Here is a 17,102-nt window from a genome sequence, read left to right on the forward strand (position 1 = left end):
TAACCCTGCTTTTCGCTTCACGAGCGCAGGGTAATGATGATGTCAAAATTCGACAAGTGTAAAACTTCATCCGATCAAGTTGAAATTTATTGAGCATCATCTCGGGATAAATTTGTGGAGAAACAATAATAATAATGACGTCATCGGTCACGTGGTTCGACTGCCATATTTGTTTCAACACGAAAGCCTTTAAAAGCACTAAAAATACGTCCTGGTGAGGTGAGGGTCTGCAATCTCTGATTGCTCTTTTTAGTTTTGTTTGTGATAGACGATTTTTAGCTCACCTGGAACGAAGTTCAGGGGAGCTTATGCGATGCGCATCGTCAGTCAGTCAGTCCGTCTGTAAACACTTGCAACTTCTTCTCCCAAACGCTGAAGGGATTGTGACCAAACTTGGCACAAATGATATTTGTTTGTGTTGCGACTAAAGTTTGTTCACGTCCTTAAAAAATGGGGGACTAAGGGGGTCTATCGGGGTCAAAGTGGATCCATGTTTGACCTCCCAAAATAGGAATTTGCTTTTTCCTCTGAAACTACACACACAATTTCGATGAAACTGCACCATAACCTTCACTACCCCATTATGTACCAAAGCTTTTTCACGGCATTAAAAAATCTGCCCCCTTTAGGGTTTTACAGGGGGGGGGGGGGGGTTTACCCCCCAAAATAGGTATTTACTTTCTTCTCTGAAACTACACACGCAATTTCGATGAAACTTCACCACAACCTTCACCACCCGTGATGTACCAATGTTTGTTCACGGCACTAATAAAATCGAAATCTATGGAGGTTTACGGGGGTCAAAGTGGATCCATGTTTGACCCTCCAAAATAGGTATTTACTTTCTTCTCTGAAACTACACACGCAATTTCGATGAAACTTCACCATAACCTTCACTACCCATGATGTACCAAAGTTTTTTCACGGCATTAAAAAATCTTTAGCCCCCCTTTAGGGTTTTATGGGGGGCGGGGGGGGGGGTGTTACCCCCCAAAATAGGTATTTGCTTTCTTCTCAGAAACTACACACACTATTTCGATGAAACTTCACCACAACTTTCATCACCCGTGAAGTACCAATGTCGTTGTTCAAGGCATTAGAAAAGTTGGGGTCTGATGAGGTATACGGGGTGAGGGGGAAAGGGGGTTGGGGGAGGGGGGGTGAATTTCCCTAGGGCCTTCCAAGTGGCACAATGACATTCCTCAATGATTTCTGGAAACTTGAGAGTAATGATGCGGTCTTCAAAACTTTCGTGGAGAAAGTCAAGAATGACTCACAGCATGGGGAATTGCACCATCTTGCATTTGAAACCGGACAAATTAACCAACTACTGTATAAACATTGCATGAACGAACCATTGTGACATCATGACTAAACCATCATCATCATGTGACTAGGCTCATGACTATACCATGCGCTGAAATAGGGCAGAGCGAGCGTTGGTTCTGCCAGAATATTTTTTGGCAAGGGTAACAAAACCCATATTAACTTCCCGGGGTAACATCACTTGCGGAGGGTGAGGCTGTGCCACTGATGTAATGACCTCTGTAGGCTGGCTTTGCCTATTTCATATAAAAAATGCCAAACCGAACCACTTCCTTCGGACACAGGTGCGATTTTGAAAAGTGAAACTTCATATTTGCATTCAACATTGGGCAATGCATGAAATGTATAACCATTTTTGGAGTTGACCCATGGTTCATGCCCCAAGGTTGTGGACATAGGGCCACGGGGGTCAAAACTGAAGATTTGTTTTCACTCGAAATTTGATATTTGGTCATTCCTGGTGGAACTTTTTGCCATCTTTCAATTTTGCTTCAGGTGGGAAGCGTGGGTGTTTCCGATGGCGGGCCTTCGACTTCGCTCTAGTTAAAAGTTTACAATTCAAAGAGTTACTGCAATAATATATTGTGATAAACTTGGCCAAAACACTGTAAAATGAAGAATGAGCTGGAACAAAAATAGGGAGGCGGTAGAAAAACAAACAAACCACCAGGTGATACGAAGCTTAGGTACACAGAAGAACCTGTCATGGGTAAGGTGACCAACCTAACAGTGATAACTAGAACAATAAAACAAACCAAAACCAAGTTTTGTCATAAGTTGTCCAAAACTATTTGAAATAATATGCTATATATCGGTTTTAGCCCTATCACTCAATACTCTGATCCAGATCTGGATTTGAATCTTCACCAAAATCGAATCGATTCGTCATTGTGACACACCCAACCTGTCCACCAAATTTCGTCCGAATCCCTGCACAACTCTTTTGAGATATCTTCTTCACAAACAAACATAGACAGACTAACAGGGGTGAAACCACAACCTCTGTGCACCTTCGGTGGCGGAAGTAATCAAAACAGGGCCCTATAACAACTTCCATGGAGTTCATCCTCTGCTCAATAAGTCATAAAAATAGTCTTGGAAACCATCCGTCTTCCCATCACAGATGAACATGACAGCTACTCATGAAGCTGCTTTATGTTTATGAGCTCGGAGGGGACTTGATACACTTACATCTAAAATTTTCACATCTGGTGTGCTCAGCTAATACTGCCATAAAATTATTTTTGTCTGATTATTTTGTCTGATTCTTAACAGTTATTGATAACCAAAGTGATATTTGAGGCGATTCAAGGGAAGCCTTGATTTTGAACACAGTCGTAATCATTACCTTCGCAAAAGCGGAAGGTTATGTTTTGATCGCTGTGTATTTATTTGTATGTCTGTGTGTGTGTGTGTATGTTATTCGCATAACTCAAAAAGTATTCAACCGAATTGCATGAAATTTGGTGGGATGATTGGTTATTATACGGGACACATTTGATTAGATTTTGGGAGCAATCGGGTCAAAGGTCAAGGTCAAGGTCACGAAAAGGTCAAAATCGTATTTTTGTTGTTCTGTTCCCTACACTCCCATGCCAAGTACAGAACAGTAGCTGCGGCGAAGGTATGCGCTCTACCGAGTGCCCGTTCTAGTTGTACATGCCATCATTATTATTAGCATGTGCTCCCAGGGTGCAGTCATGTCCAATTTACATGTGGGACTTGTCAAGCCTCGGACCCTGCTGGGGCCACCCACCTGCACCTATGGGCCAAAAGCTGGTTCCTTTTACAATTTGGGTGTCATAAAGGCGGTATCCTGAACCACAGGGTTATGTTAGCCTTATGCAGTCGGAAATTGTGGTGGGAAGGGGAGGGAGATGCAGGGAAGGGAGTGAGGAGGATGAAAAATGGGGTTCTATAAATTCAAGCAGTCTTTCAGTCTTCAATTCCATTGTCTGCCTCCATTTTTAGGATATAAAAGTATCAGATTTCTGTTCATCTCTAGTTTTGTCTTGTTCCATCTTAGAGTGACAACTGTGTCTGAAGACACAACTTGTATCTATCTCTGTCCTCATTTTCCTTCACTACCTGCTCCTGCATGCTTGAAGAGATAATCAAGGGATAAGGATATATTTCAGTTTATGTTAGTTACTTACAGTTTTTATATCTGTTAGTGGAATTTATAACTCCTGGATAGTACAATGTATCAAGCTGCAGTTCTGGTTAACTTCTGCTTCCTACTCATGACTTTGACCCAAGTGCCTGCACACTGTCCCTGCAACCAGGAGAGGCACCCACAGGAGATGTTTTGCAGTGCGGATGTGGGTACGTGCTTGGTTATGTTACACACTATCTCACATTCTCTCTAACAAACTTCTAAAGGCTTTATTATTTAATAATTTTAAATGGCAGTTTGGAGAAACAAATAATGGCAGCATTGGCATGTAGCCGAGTTAAAAACACGCTTTCTACCTGAATGTCCTGTCATGACAAAATGTTCAAGACAAGTGTGAGTTGAAAAGATGCTTTTGAATATTGATAACATTCTTCCTCGCTGCAAAAAATATGTCATTGTAATTATCAGTGATTGATGTTACATATAACACAGATCTTCGAAGGCATTGATCATATCATTGTATTTCTTCTCCCTTTTTGGTTTTCTATTCAGTGATAAGAGGCAAACTTTTTGGTGGGAGGCTTGCTTCTGAACTGCCAAACTCAACAAATCAACACTCGATGATCATTTACAAAGTTAAAATGATCAAGGTAAGTACTTTTTCTCTTCGCTTTTCAACTTCACTGCCAAATCACGGCAACAATTCAAAGTGGTAATGAAAGAAATTGACATTTTGACAATTTTTGTCATTTGTCTTTTTTTTTGTCAATTTTTGTCAATTTTTTTGTCATTTTGACAATTGACAATTTTGACAGGCATGACAGAGAGAAAATGTGGTTCAAAACAAAAACTGTGAAAACGTGCACGAAACGACCCGAGCATTTAATTTACAATGGAGAGCCTCGCCGTGGCATGTAGATTACAGTAGATCTGAGAACCAATGCAAGCACTTACTGTGTGACACACAGCACCTTTCCAACAGATTTTCTGTTGGAAGGCTAGAACAGTCAAATATAAAATAATATAAAACTCAATGTTTGGTTAAATTAGAGAACAACTTTCTAATTCCATAATTGAGAAAAAATAGAGCTTTTAACTACGCATGCCGCCCTAGTTTATGGATCATGTTAGATCTGAGAATGAATGATTTATATTAAAGATCTGCACGTGGACTCACACACTCGGTCACTGACAAAAAGGCCGATTATAATAAATTCTCCCAATCGGACGAGGTTAACAACTGAAGCTTAAAAATAGGAAGCAAAATAGTTTCATTAATGCCACGTCATTTTTGGAGTTGAAGCAAAAAAAATAAATAGAAATAAATAAATAAATAGAACGACACTAAAACAGATAAATAAAATAAATAAATAGAACGACACTAAAACAGATAAATAAATAAATAAATAAATAAATAGAACGACACTTCGACGTCACTACGTTGACCGATATGCCCCCGCCCATATTATTACAAAATTATTTATACATTTTTGTACCAAGATTTTAATCCCTTCAGCTGTTCTCAAGTATCACATTTTTACCTGACGTGACCTTTGACATTTTGATGCCGAAATCTAATCAGTTCATCTTTGTATCATAATATATACTTACACCAAGTTTGGTCAATGGTTCCCAAGTTAGTGCAGCAGCAATGTTTACCGAATGGACCCTCTGACCTTTGACTTATTTACCCCATAATCTCATCAGTTCATCTGTGCATCATCATAATCTAATTAGTTCATCACTTGTACCCTGGTGTTGGGCTAGCGGCTAGGGTGCCGGCTTAGGATACCTAGGATACCTGGGTTCGAAATCCCGGTCGATCGCTGAATTAACGCCAGGGGGGTTGACTCAGCCTGTTCATCCTTCCGAGGTCGGCTAATTGAGTACCAGTTCACTGGTAATTCCCTGTTAGTCGTTAAAGGCGGCAAAAAGGGTTGGCGTCAGGAAGGGCATCCGACCGTAAAACATTGCTTCAAAAAGGGGGCCAAAAAAACAAAACAAAACAAAACAACAACAACCACGGTTCCCGAAAAAGGCCAACCCCCGCTTTGCGGGGAAAAATGGCCTCTAAAGGTGGTTATATATATTTTTTACTTGTACCAAGTTTGACTTAGGTCCCTTTGGGTGTTCTTAAGTTATCGTGGTAATGAAAACTTATCATGGACAGTCGGACAACCCAAAAACATAATGCCTCCAGCGACTTTGTTGGCAGAGGCATAAAAAACCTCCTTAATAGAGATAGTTTGATATGTTTGCAACAAATGTGAGTGAGCAACGAAATTAATTATCCAGAGGTTTGTAATGAATGTGAACAGCAAGTTACTGATGTTGCACATTTACAATTAAAACACGATGACATTGTTTGATATGTACTCACTATAATTATGAGAAATGAGACACAGGATTGATGTGTGTGTCTTATCCGCATCCCATAAAGTGCACTTGCATTGAATACCCCAATACTATGTAGTCAATTGGGAAGGTTGATGCAACTATGGTATCAGCCCCAGGCCTATCTTGTGAAAGAATGTTGGATTTTCTACACCAATATTATTGGAAAACGGACACCAAACTTGATTCTTTCACTTTGGGATGGTTGCTCCACAAAATGGACCTCCTTGTTCTGACACCTCTAATTTTAAAGACATCTCGGTATAAAAGGAAGCAAAAATATTTTTTTTAAACCACTGGTGTTAAATATTTGCAAACAAAACTAGATGGTAGACATAGAATACTTATCCCATGCAGTTAACTTGTTGCAATCCAACTCTTCTGTTTTTCAATGTTTTTTTTCTTTGATCCAATATGGCAGCCAGACCACGTGACCGATAGATAACATTATAAATTTACATTCTCCAATATAATTGTAGATCATGCGCAGGAAATTTCAAACTGATTGGACTAAGTGTTGTACTTGTTGTTGAATTATGACGTCATAATTAAGACACCGATGACGTCATCGTTAACAACACTTATTCCCCATGCAGAGTTCTTTGCAATGATCCACGTTTCAATTTTCCATAGAGGGGTTTCAGAGATATAAATGGACAACGTTTTTTGGTTTTCCAAGATGGCGCCTGTACCACGTGACCTATGACATCATGGTTATCATTTAAAAAAAAATAATACAGGAGGAGGCGCTCCTTTGGTGAAAATTCCATGTCCATCGGAGTTGCAGAGAGAGAAAAAATTCACACTGATCGGTTCAAGCGTTGTACTTGTCGAATTATGATGTCATAATGACGGCACCGATGACCATCATCATAAGCATATCTTATTCCCCATTGGGAGTATGTGACAATGCACAATGTTTAAATTTCTTCTATGGAGGAGTTTCGGAAATTGAGTTATAAAGTTTTTTGGTTTTCCAAGATGGTGCCTGTACCACGTGACCTTTGACATCATGGTTATCATTAAAAAATTCTACAGGAGGAGGCGCTCCTATGGTGAAAATTTTTGTGTCCATCAGATTAATAGTTGCAGAGAATTTATTTATTCATACTGATCGGATTAAGAGTTGTACTTGTCGAATTATGATGTCATAATAAAGGCACCAATGACATAATTGACACCTTATTCCCCATGGGGAGTACTTAACAATGAACCATGTTTCAATCTTCTCCATTGAGCAGTTTCGGAGATATAGAGGTGCACCGGTTTTCCAAGATGGTATCCATACCATATGACCTATGACGTCATAATTAACACTTAAAATTATACAGGAGGAGGCGCTCTTGTGGTGCAAAATTTTGTGTCAATCGGACCAACAGTTGCAGAGAAAATGAATTTTAAAAAATGAGACGCACATATGACATACGTATGGACTTACCCGATCTCTTAACCCGGGTTTTTGCTTTGCAAGCACAGGGTAGTAAGATACTGTCTAAAATGGGGAAAAAAATTCCTGAAGTATTTATTCATTCACTTGTTTGTCTATTTTTTAACAACTCACCTAATGTTCTGAGGCAGAAGTTGGTAGTTACCTTCAGTGAGCTCTGTTTGCTCGAGGCATTATTATAACAGCCGTAGGCATTCAGTTCTAAATCAACCAATTCTACCATTAACAAAAGAAAGAAGCAAAATTCTGCTTAAAGAAAATTAAATTCGACAAACGGTTAAAAACTGATATTAAACATAAATACATATTTCGAGGACATGATGTTAATTGAACCCCAATCATTAATTAACTAACAATAATAATATTAAGAAATCCGAGCACAAATAAAAATACTCACCCCTGCCACCCCCCACTCCTCACCCCCAACAAATTGAGTATGCAAATCATCTCGTACTTTAAAGCTTGGCTTTTCAAATGCCGCAAAGGCAACATTATATTACAGTATGGGCATTAAGAACAATAGGACGGCCTAGAGGTATGTGCACTCACCTTTGACCTGTCTAGCCTGGGTTCAAATGTTGACCCAGCTTCAAAATGTCAACCTGATTACCATGTTGTGTGTAGCTCCTTGGAAGGATGCAAAGTGGATATATATATATATAATATTCATCAGCCAGCACTGATCGTTGGTGGATGTTAAATAATCCAGGGGGGTAAGAATTCCTGCCACTTTCAGTCGAATGTCAGGCCTGGCCAGCCAGTTCGTGAAAGACTTGGGCCAAAAACATTCACCAGCCAACCCCACAAAGCGGGAATAATTGGGGGTGTTAAAAGTAGTATAGTAGTAGCACAGGCAATATTACTTAATATATTAATTTACAGGAAAAGGTTTGTTCGTGCATATAATGCTGCATCTACCTTAATGTAAGAATCAAATAACAGTGGTGGCCTCATGCTAAGGACAGCGAAGTAATATCGCAGAGGTTGAGATTTAAAATGTTGTGAAAGGCAGCAGTATGAATTATATGGATTCTCAGCTTCTGGAGCCCAAGCTAGTATCAGGAGAATTCCATGACGTTACTGCATTGTTAAGAATCCAGCTGTCCCATCATGAATCTTCAGATAGAAAAGAATCTGGTGAGCCAGACGAGTCTGCTTTTTGCATATACCAGTACAGTAAGGGTAACTTGGAATGGACACCAAAAGTATATCGATGAAAAGGAAGTGAATAACATGTCAGCTTTAGAGAATTGAAATACGGTTTTGTGGAATAAACAAAAGGAAAATAGCAAGTACTCTACATACAGACAGTTAGTTTTTTAACTCTTTCCTTTTGAAAACCCGGATTTCCTTACTTAACTCGGGATCATACATTTACCAGCAGCTCCTTCGCACATTCCTACCATTGTTAAGGACAGGTCTACAATGTAGATCCTGTTGCTGACGGTTTAAATTTGAAATCCATTAAAACAATTGTAGAATGCTTTTGAACCTTTGCATGCAGATGTTTCAAGGCTTTGACAAGATGCATCATGTGTCTTATTTGCAAACTCCAGCACCACCAGGCCTCTGCTACCTATGGCCACAGCCCGAAAGGAAGCACTACCTCATAACAGGTCCTGTATAACATCACAGTAATTCACTCACATATGAGCATACGAGAATAAATAAATAAATAAATGTATATATTTTTGACGAGATATCAAATAATACCCCTGACTTCTTTTTAAGAACACACTTGGGGCATAAGTAGACATTGATTTTTAATAAACCTGGAGCAATGTGTGGCTTTGTAGGCAGGGTACAAGAAGGCAGACTGGTTGTGAACAGCTGCGACTGGGTCCAAACCTGGCAGTCCTTGTCACTTACCCAGCGCCGTAGCCTCAGGTTCCGCTACAGAAAAGGTTGTGCCTGTCAGGTATGTATCCTCGATTTCTAGTAAGTCTGGAATTTCATGCTTGGAAGATATTTGAAATGCAGTTTTAGTATAAAAGATAAATTGCATTACTATTCCAGAGATAAGTAATGAATAGGAAAACAAACATTACTTTTCCAAAGTTTCTACATTCCACAGATTCGCAAGTGCTCGGCATGGCAGTGTGGTGTGTCAAGAGAAAGTGATTGTTGGTGGACTGACTGGCAATGGCAGGGCAAGGCCAGGGGTCACCAAGCGCGCCACTATGCTTGTCTGCGCAGAGCGGGGAAATCTTGCAGCTGGTACCGTGGTCAGTTAGATCCTGCGCTGGGCAAAACGAATGACCAAACACAGGTGTTTCCCTGAGCAACTGCTGTCATTGGAGATGCAAGAAATTGGGAAAAATGAACTACTGAAAATTTGCTATTGTGTAAACAAGAGGTTTCAAACCCACACCACAACCCCCTCATTTGGAATTCCTACAACAATGAAAGTCAGCACAGATGTTAATCCTTTTGAAAGTAGTTCACAGCCAGTGTCACGCACACCTTCCCCAGCAGTGGTGGAATTTACTGATGCAATTGTAATAGAAGTAATGTTTTTTGGCTTTTAAGTGCTTTTGAAAAAGGAAAAATTTTGGCCTCTTGACATGATTTTGCATATTTTTTTTTAAGAGCATTATAAATATACATTGGAAAGCAATTTTCAAATGGAAAGTCTTGATGAAACAAGAAGAATCAAAAGACACCACAATTAAAATGTCCACAATCGACCTTTATTTAATTTTCTTATTTTTGGGTGAGTGGCTTGTTTTTTTTGTTTTTTCTGTTCTTAGATATTGACCAATAACAAGGAAATAAACAATGCTAAATTTTCACGTTTTGTTCGGAAACGATTTTAATGTGTGTATATATGTATATACAACTTGTACAGACACCACAGTCCAAATAAATTACATGAAGCAGTGCCGTGTTGTTGTGGTTGACCAACATTTGGACCACATTTGTATTTGTCATTTACAACATGCAAATATTGTTTTAATACACACATTCCATGTGTACAGTCCCTAATAAAATAAAATTTTACACAAGTGTTTTTGTCTGGTAACTAAAGACAGCTGGGTCATGTGTTCAGACTGGCTTCTACAATATTGAGGATTTTGTATTCATGGAAACAGGGATGGATTCTGTCTGAAAAGAAATCCCAAACTATTAATCACAGTTGGAGTTGGATAAATGTAAATTAAAAAAGGAAACTAATATGAAGCAATGCACAAAGGTGATCATTATTCAAGTGTTTTCAGGCCATTATAAACCTCCAAAGCGTGCTCCAAGTGCACCCGGACTGTAATTTCCTCTGGGAAGTTGCCGAGGAAAAGGTATTGTCGGGTCAAACCTGGGTCTTGGCAGCAAGAGAGACGGAAGGTTCCCAAAGGGCAGTCTGAAGTCTGGCCTTGTGTCATAGCCACCGCCAATAACACCGGGAGGTAATGGTGCAAACGGAGGTGGATAAGAATAAGGACTGTGGAAAGGAAATGTGCCAGGTGGAATGACAGGCAGAGAATGTCGTACTTGGCACCGCATTTGATAGTGATGTCGGTAGCGCTAAAGAAAGAAAGAGAAGCAAAAACCAACAGTGTGAAAAATACGAGATGTAGCAAAAGCATCATTAATAAAATTTCAAACTTTTAAGATTTCAAAAGTGGTTTAACATTCTTTGGAGCTGGCAGGATTGCTTTCAATATGTTTTTTTATACAAGGCTCTGGCCTCATGGAGGAACTGAACTGAACGACAAAGGGTAGCGGGTTCACAAGCCACCAAAAGGCATGGAGAGGGTTGGGCAGAGGTGGACAATCACATTGAGCAAAGGGGGAATATGGCGGTGTAATGGATAGTGTGACCGCTCCGTATCTGGGAGGTCAGTGGTTAAAAACACAGGTGAGTCATACCAAAGACTTCTTGTCTAACAGTCCTGTGTTGTGTCTCGTGTATTCGTCTGTATGTCCATGTGCGTGAGAGGTGTGTGTGTGTGTGTGTGTGTGTGTGTGTGTGTGTGTGTGTGTGTGTGTGTGTGTGTGTGCTACACTACGAAAATTATATCCTGAAAAAAAAAAAAAAAATACAGAGGCACAATGGCCCAAAGAAGAACAGAAAGGGAAAGCATTAATTTAGGACAATGAGACAACAGACATGAAGAAGTCTATTCCGCAATTGGCAGAATAATGGGGTTGACCAGCCTCAACCTTTGGAGGGTGAGCAGGTGAGAGTTTCTTGTGGAATGCACGTGACATAGAGTGCTTTTGGAAGGGCAGAACTACGAGAGGGCAGGAGCAAGGCCTAATGTCAGCTAAGTTAAAATAGAGAAACCGCCCACTTGCCACCGGTAGGAGTATGATAGCTGTCCTTGCGAATCTACGTCCTGCCTTGAAATGCCAATGGTATGGAAAGCCTTGTGGAAACAACAAAATAATGCTTTGCAGAGGCATTGATTATTCCATGCATTTGCTTCTTATTCCTTGTGAGCAAGGTGGAAAGTAGGAGCACTAGCCCAGAGCGGGGAGTCATACTCTATGGAGCAACAACAACAACAACATGCATTTTAAGGCCATTTTCCCTGCTAGAGCGGGGGTTAGCCTTGCGGTCCCCATGACAATCTTCTCCATTTTGCCCTATTTTCTGCATCTCTCCTTGTTAACCCCCTTGCCCACATTTCTTCTTCCACCATCTTTAGCCAAGTCTTTCTCGGTCTTCCCCGTCCTCTACTTCCTTCTACATTAACTTCCATCACTCTTCTCAACCAGTCACTTTCATCCTTCCTCAATACATGACCAAACCATCTCAACCTGTTCCTCTTCACAGCATCAATCACAGGCAATATTCCCATCATCTTTCGCAATTCATCATTTGTCTTCCTCTCTCTCAACGATACTCCGCACATCCATCGAACCATTCGCATTTCCACCCTTTCCAGCCTTCGTTGCTGCTCTACGTTCATTACCCATGTCTCACTCCCATAAATCATAACACTTCTCACACATGCAGCATACACCTTTCCCTTCAGCTTCAGCGACACTCTCCTCCTCATCAGCACGCCACTCAGTTCCCGAAACTTCTTCCATGCACATCTCACTCGAGCAACCGTTGCCGAGTCTGATCCACCTTCTCCATTCAGCATGTCTCCGAGGTAGCAAAATGTTTTCACACCTTCCAGCTTCACGCCGCCTCCAAGATCCAACTCAACATTTCCTCCATCTGCAGCTCCCTCTGCGCACACCTTACATTTGAATGTAGCTGCCACACTGGTAAATGACCCTCTCAGACCACTACATTTTTGATGAACCCACTCAGCACACATTGTACATTGAATGGAGTTCACTCCGACACCCTTCCTGCACACAGCACACGGCCACTTCCCAGTTCTTTCCACCTCACCACATGCTTTACCACTTGCCATCACCTTTGTCTTTCCGATATTCACCTTCAGACCTTTTGTCTCCATACATTCCTTCCACTTGTTCATCTTTTCCTTCAGTCCATCCATACTTTCCGCAATCAACACCAGATCATCTGCATACAACAACTCCCACGGTAAACCCTCCTTTACGTTCTGAGCCAGCACCTCCATCACAGCTACAAATAGTAGTGGACTTAGTACCGACCCCTGATGCACTCCCACCTTCACCTCAAACTCACCACTGTTCCCGTCCTTCGTCCTTACAGCTGTGCGTGCTCTTTTGTACATTGCCATCACTACTCTGATCAACCATTCCTCCACTCCTAACTTCCTCAATGCCCATGTCAATACTTTGCGTGGAACCCTATCGAATGCTTTCTCCAGATCAACAAACCCAAAAAACAACTTCTTCCTCTTATCCATGTACTTCTCCTGCAACTGCCTCACAATGAAAAGCGCATCTGTCGTTCCTCTTCCTGGCATAAATCCAAACTGCATTTCATCGATCTGCACTTTCTTCCTTATCCTCCTTTCCAACACCCTTTCCAATACCTTCATTCCATGCTCCAATAACTTTATCGCTCGGTACGAGCCACACTCCAGAGGGTCACCTTTCCCCTTGTATAGAGGGACGAGGGTACTCAGTTCCCAATCCACTGGAATGTGGCCTTCTTTCACCACCAGATTACAGATCTCTGTCATTCTCTTCACACCCCAACTTCCTGCTGCCTTCAACATATCTCCCACAACTCCCGTCGGCCCTCCCGCTTTTCCACTCTTCATTGCTTTTATCGCTTCCTCAACTTCCTTCTCAGTTATCTTCTCTGCCGGTCCTAAAACTGGGTTACTCTCTATGTTGCCATCCCATTCATTCTCTGTATTCAACAGCATTTCCATATATCTTTTCCATCTTCCTTTAATTCCATCTGGGTCGACAACGATTTGTCCCACTTCATCCTTCAAGCAACTCACCCCCATCACATCACACCTCTCTTTCGCTATGTGCTTTGCAATCCTGAATACTGCTTTCTGACCCTCTTCCGAATCCAAGCGTTCTCCGAACATTTTCCGACATGCCTCCTGCGCCTTTGCTACCTCTTTCTTTGCAGCCTTCCTGGCTGCCTTATAACTTTCATGCTCTGCTGTTTCTGCTCCCGTACCCTTCGCCTTCTGCCACTCTTTGAACTTCTTCCTCTTCTCGTCAATCCTCTTTCCAACTTCAACATCCCACCACCATGTTTCCGAGTGCCTCGGTGGTCCTTTTGTCCATCCACATACCTCACCAACGGCTCCCAACAGACTAGCTTTCATTGACATCCAACCACTTTCAAGCTCAACCACATCATCCTCTACCCTACTCAGCCTCTCTTTTAATGCCTCCCTCACTGTCACCTCTTTCAACCTCCTCACCTTCATTCTCGGTTGGTACTTCACCCGCCGAGCTCTCCTCGCACCTTTCACCCTTATGTCGCAGACAACCAAGTGGTGCTGTGAAACAGCCTCCTCCCCCGGGATCACCTTTGTGTCCCGGAGGTGCCCCCTATCTCGCCTACGCACCATCAGGTAGTCAACGGTTGTCGTCGACCCACCTGACGTGTATGTAACAAGCTTATTGTCCTCTTTCTGGAACTGAGTATTACAAATCAACAAATCAGCTCCATCAGCAAACTCCAAAATCCTTTCACCTTCTCCATTTCTCACACCATATCCGTAACCCCCATGAACTCCCTCAAAACCGTCCATACTCCTTCCCACATGTCCATTTAGGTCTCCTCCCACCACAACAACTTCCTCATCTTTCACGTTTTCCATCAGCTTCTCTATCGCACACCAGAACTTGTCCTTCTCTTCATCGCTTCGACCAACCTGCGGAGCATATCCCGAGATGACGTTCACCAAGAGCTTTCCAATCATCATTTTCACCATCATCAACCTATCACTCACTCTAGTCACACTCACCACACTGTCTACAAACTCCTCAGAAAACAGGACACCAACACCATTCATGCCCTCCGGGCACCCTTGCCACACAAACTTGTATTTCTGTCCCTGCCTACTCTTCACCATTCTCACACCACTTCCCTTCCATCTCGTCTCTTGCACACAACATATGTCCACTCTTCTTCTGACCAATACTTCCACCACTTCTCCTGATCTCCCTGTCATTGTCCCTACATTCCATGTCCCAAACCTCAGAAACCGATCTCCACTTCGGGCTGCACCCGAAGCACTGTATGAAATCTGTGATGAGCTTAGTACAGCTCAGGAATAACTTAGCTCTATGTAGAACACCCATACAGTGACTCACCTTTGATGCTATCTTGGTGATGTGATCCTCCTATGAAAGGTTACGGTAGATAGTGACGCCAAAGAGTCCCTAAGGTTTGCACCTCTTCCATAGAAAGATATTGAATAGATTGGTTGATTGCTGATCCTTGTGGAGAGACAGTGCGAGAGCATGTGACTTGCCAGCATTGTAGGTCATTCCAAGTAACTGACCAGTGGCTTATCTTGTCCAGGTCTGATGAAAGGGATTCAGCAGCTCCATTCTTTTCACAAGTTTGATGCACAGTATCATTATGCACAGGGTGGAGTCATTAGCACAATAGTAAAGTTATTTTAACATAATTAGACAGACTATTGATCGAAATTATGAAACATTAAGTCCTAAAATGTTGCCTTGTCGACATCCTGGCTGAAGGGAAAGATCATGGGAAAGGACAGCACAACCACTTTTGCAGGGGGGCCTGAATGCCTAATGAAGACAAGTAAGAAACCAAGGCTGGATGCCAGACAGTTTCCAAGGCTCAAGAGATATCCTAAGAGATGGCTCTAACCGTTTATGGTTCAGGGCATTCGTCCACTACTGTGTACTAAGGCAGTTAAGACCGAAAAATAGGGCGTATCGTTCATTTTTTCAGGAAAGCACCAAATTTGGCACAGATGTAGTATGGACCTATACAATTGTTTTCCTGAGGGGCGCCCAAAAATTCAGAACCCCTGGTGGCCGCCATATTGAATTTCAACATGACCGCCCTCTGTGACCTATTTCCCTCAATAACTTCTATACTATGAGTGATAACACCACAGTTCCAGTGTCTTACCCCATGTTTTCATGGTCTCTGAATCCAATGGGATCAATTGCATAAAGATTGGCATCCATCATCTTTAATTTCAAGATGGCCGCCATGGTGTTTCCATTTTCCTTGAATCTCTCATAGTATTTTAGATAAAATTTCAATTCCAAGTGATACACATTGTTTTATTGGTCTCTGATAACAATGGAATGGTATTAATTAATCAAAGTTACACACAGTTGCAGTTTTAACTTAAAATATTGTGGGCACTTGAAAGGTGGAGGCTCTCGCACAGATGCGTAGTACTACAAGCACTGTCCATCGCAGTCACACAGTGATGTGCAGGGCAGATTTGCCCTGGAGCATTTACAGTTGCCTTTACAGGCCGACTTACAATGGCAGCTCGTAAGCTCTGAACATGCCTCCTGTATCAGTGGTATTGTGGTCCAAATTGGTGTCCAAGAAGTCCCTGTTTTCATCCAGCCCCAATCAGCTGGTGATGGAAGTTCTGGGTAGGGCACAAGTGCCTGACTCCATACGTGTCCAGCCTGAAAACATGCACGTTTTAGGTGTTGTTCGAAGGCGTCTGCTGTTGGGGGAATGTGATCAATTGTTCTTGCCTTCTTCGTGAACAAGTGTCGGCGCATGTCATTCACTGTCTTTATCTCGGTAGTCCGGTCATAGAGGATGGCAACATATCTTTCTAGACTCGGACTTCCTGCGGCCAAGGCCGGTGGCAATTTTATGGATGGCAAGGTAGCGGTAGCTTTTACCAGTGCCAATGGCAATCCAGAGTTCCTCCACACTGTGTGACTGGTAGGTAAAGTAGCCAAGACCACATTTGCTATTGCCAAGCTATTGCCAAGACCACAATATCAGAATCTACAGTTCGAATCAATACCCGTTTTCTCCCCTTTTTCACGGCATCCAGGACATTTTTTTTGATTTTTTGAATTTTCTGAATTTTTGGGTGCCCCTCAGGAAAACAATTGTATAGGTCCATACTACATCTGTGCCAAATTTGGTGCTTTCCTGCAAAAATGAACGATGCTTCCTCTTAACTGCCTAACTATGTGTCAGGAGTAACTTATCCAAGGTTAAATGGTCAGGTTGGAAGTGAAACTGGTTGTCAGAGACTTGCGAGTTAGGAAGGAGATAGTGTCTGAGGTCAGCTGCAAAGATGGACCCTATTACTTTGCTTATGATGGGGAGAATGCTGACAAGTCTATAGTTGAGATCCCTTTTGGAACCCTTCTTTATGGATATAGGAGTGACGTTTGCAACTTTCTGTGATGGAAGGAGATGCCCGTCCAAAAAGGACATATGAAAGAGACATAAGAGAGGGTATGACATGATTGAATGGGCACATGAGG

At 41.9% G+C, this 17,102-nt stretch overlaps 2 protein-coding genes across 2 annotated transcripts in view; one reads left to right on the top strand and one right to left on the bottom strand.

Moving 5' to 3' along the window:
* The first annotated feature begins 3,275 nt into the window (after nucleotides 1-3,275).
* Nucleotides 3,276-10,164, top strand: LOC137425162 (metalloproteinase inhibitor 3). Its single transcript, XM_068113309.2, has 5 exons — nucleotides 3,276-3,651; nucleotides 3,995-4,092; nucleotides 8,788-8,899; nucleotides 9,080-9,201; nucleotides 9,358-10,164. The coding sequence occupies exons 1-5, from the start codon at nucleotides 3,528-3,530 to the stop codon at nucleotides 9,562-9,564; spliced, it is 663 nt and encodes a 220-aa protein (XP_067969410.1). The 5' UTR covers nucleotides 3,276-3,527; the 3' UTR covers nucleotides 9,565-10,164.
* Nucleotides 9,952-17,102, bottom strand: part of FBXO7 (F-box protein 7) — a 31,939-nt gene continuing 24,788 nt past the window's right edge. Inside the window, exon 9 of the mRNA XM_068113308.2 lies at nucleotides 9,952-10,802. Within this exon, the coding sequence (XP_067969409.1) occupies nucleotides 10,506-10,802 (297 nt within the window). The 3' untranslated portion in view covers nucleotides 9,952-10,505. The remainder of the gene's footprint in view (nucleotides 10,803-17,102) is intronic.

This window comes from Myxine glutinosa, chromosome 4, assembly GCF_964187855.1.
Source record: "Myxine glutinosa chromosome 4, kmMyxGlut1.1, whole genome shotgun sequence".
In the NCBI taxonomy this organism is placed as follows: domain Eukaryota; kingdom Metazoa; phylum Chordata; class Myxini; order Myxiniformes; family Myxinidae; genus Myxine; species Myxine glutinosa.

Bases quoted from the DNA above. Each gene is read 5' to 3' on its own strand.
- LOC137425162 (XM_068113309.2), top strand. From the start codon at position 3,528: ATGTATCAAGCTGCAGTTCTGGTTAACTTCTGCTTCCTACTCATGACT. The intron at 3,652-3,994 runs GTACGTGCTTGG...TTTTCTATTCAG, and splicing joins GTTTTGCAGTGCGGATGTGG to TGATAAGAGGCAAACTTTTT. The intron at 4,093-8,787 runs GTAAGTACTTTT...CTTTGCATGCAG, and splicing joins ACAAAGTTAAAATGATCAAG to ATGTTTCAAGGCTTTGACAA.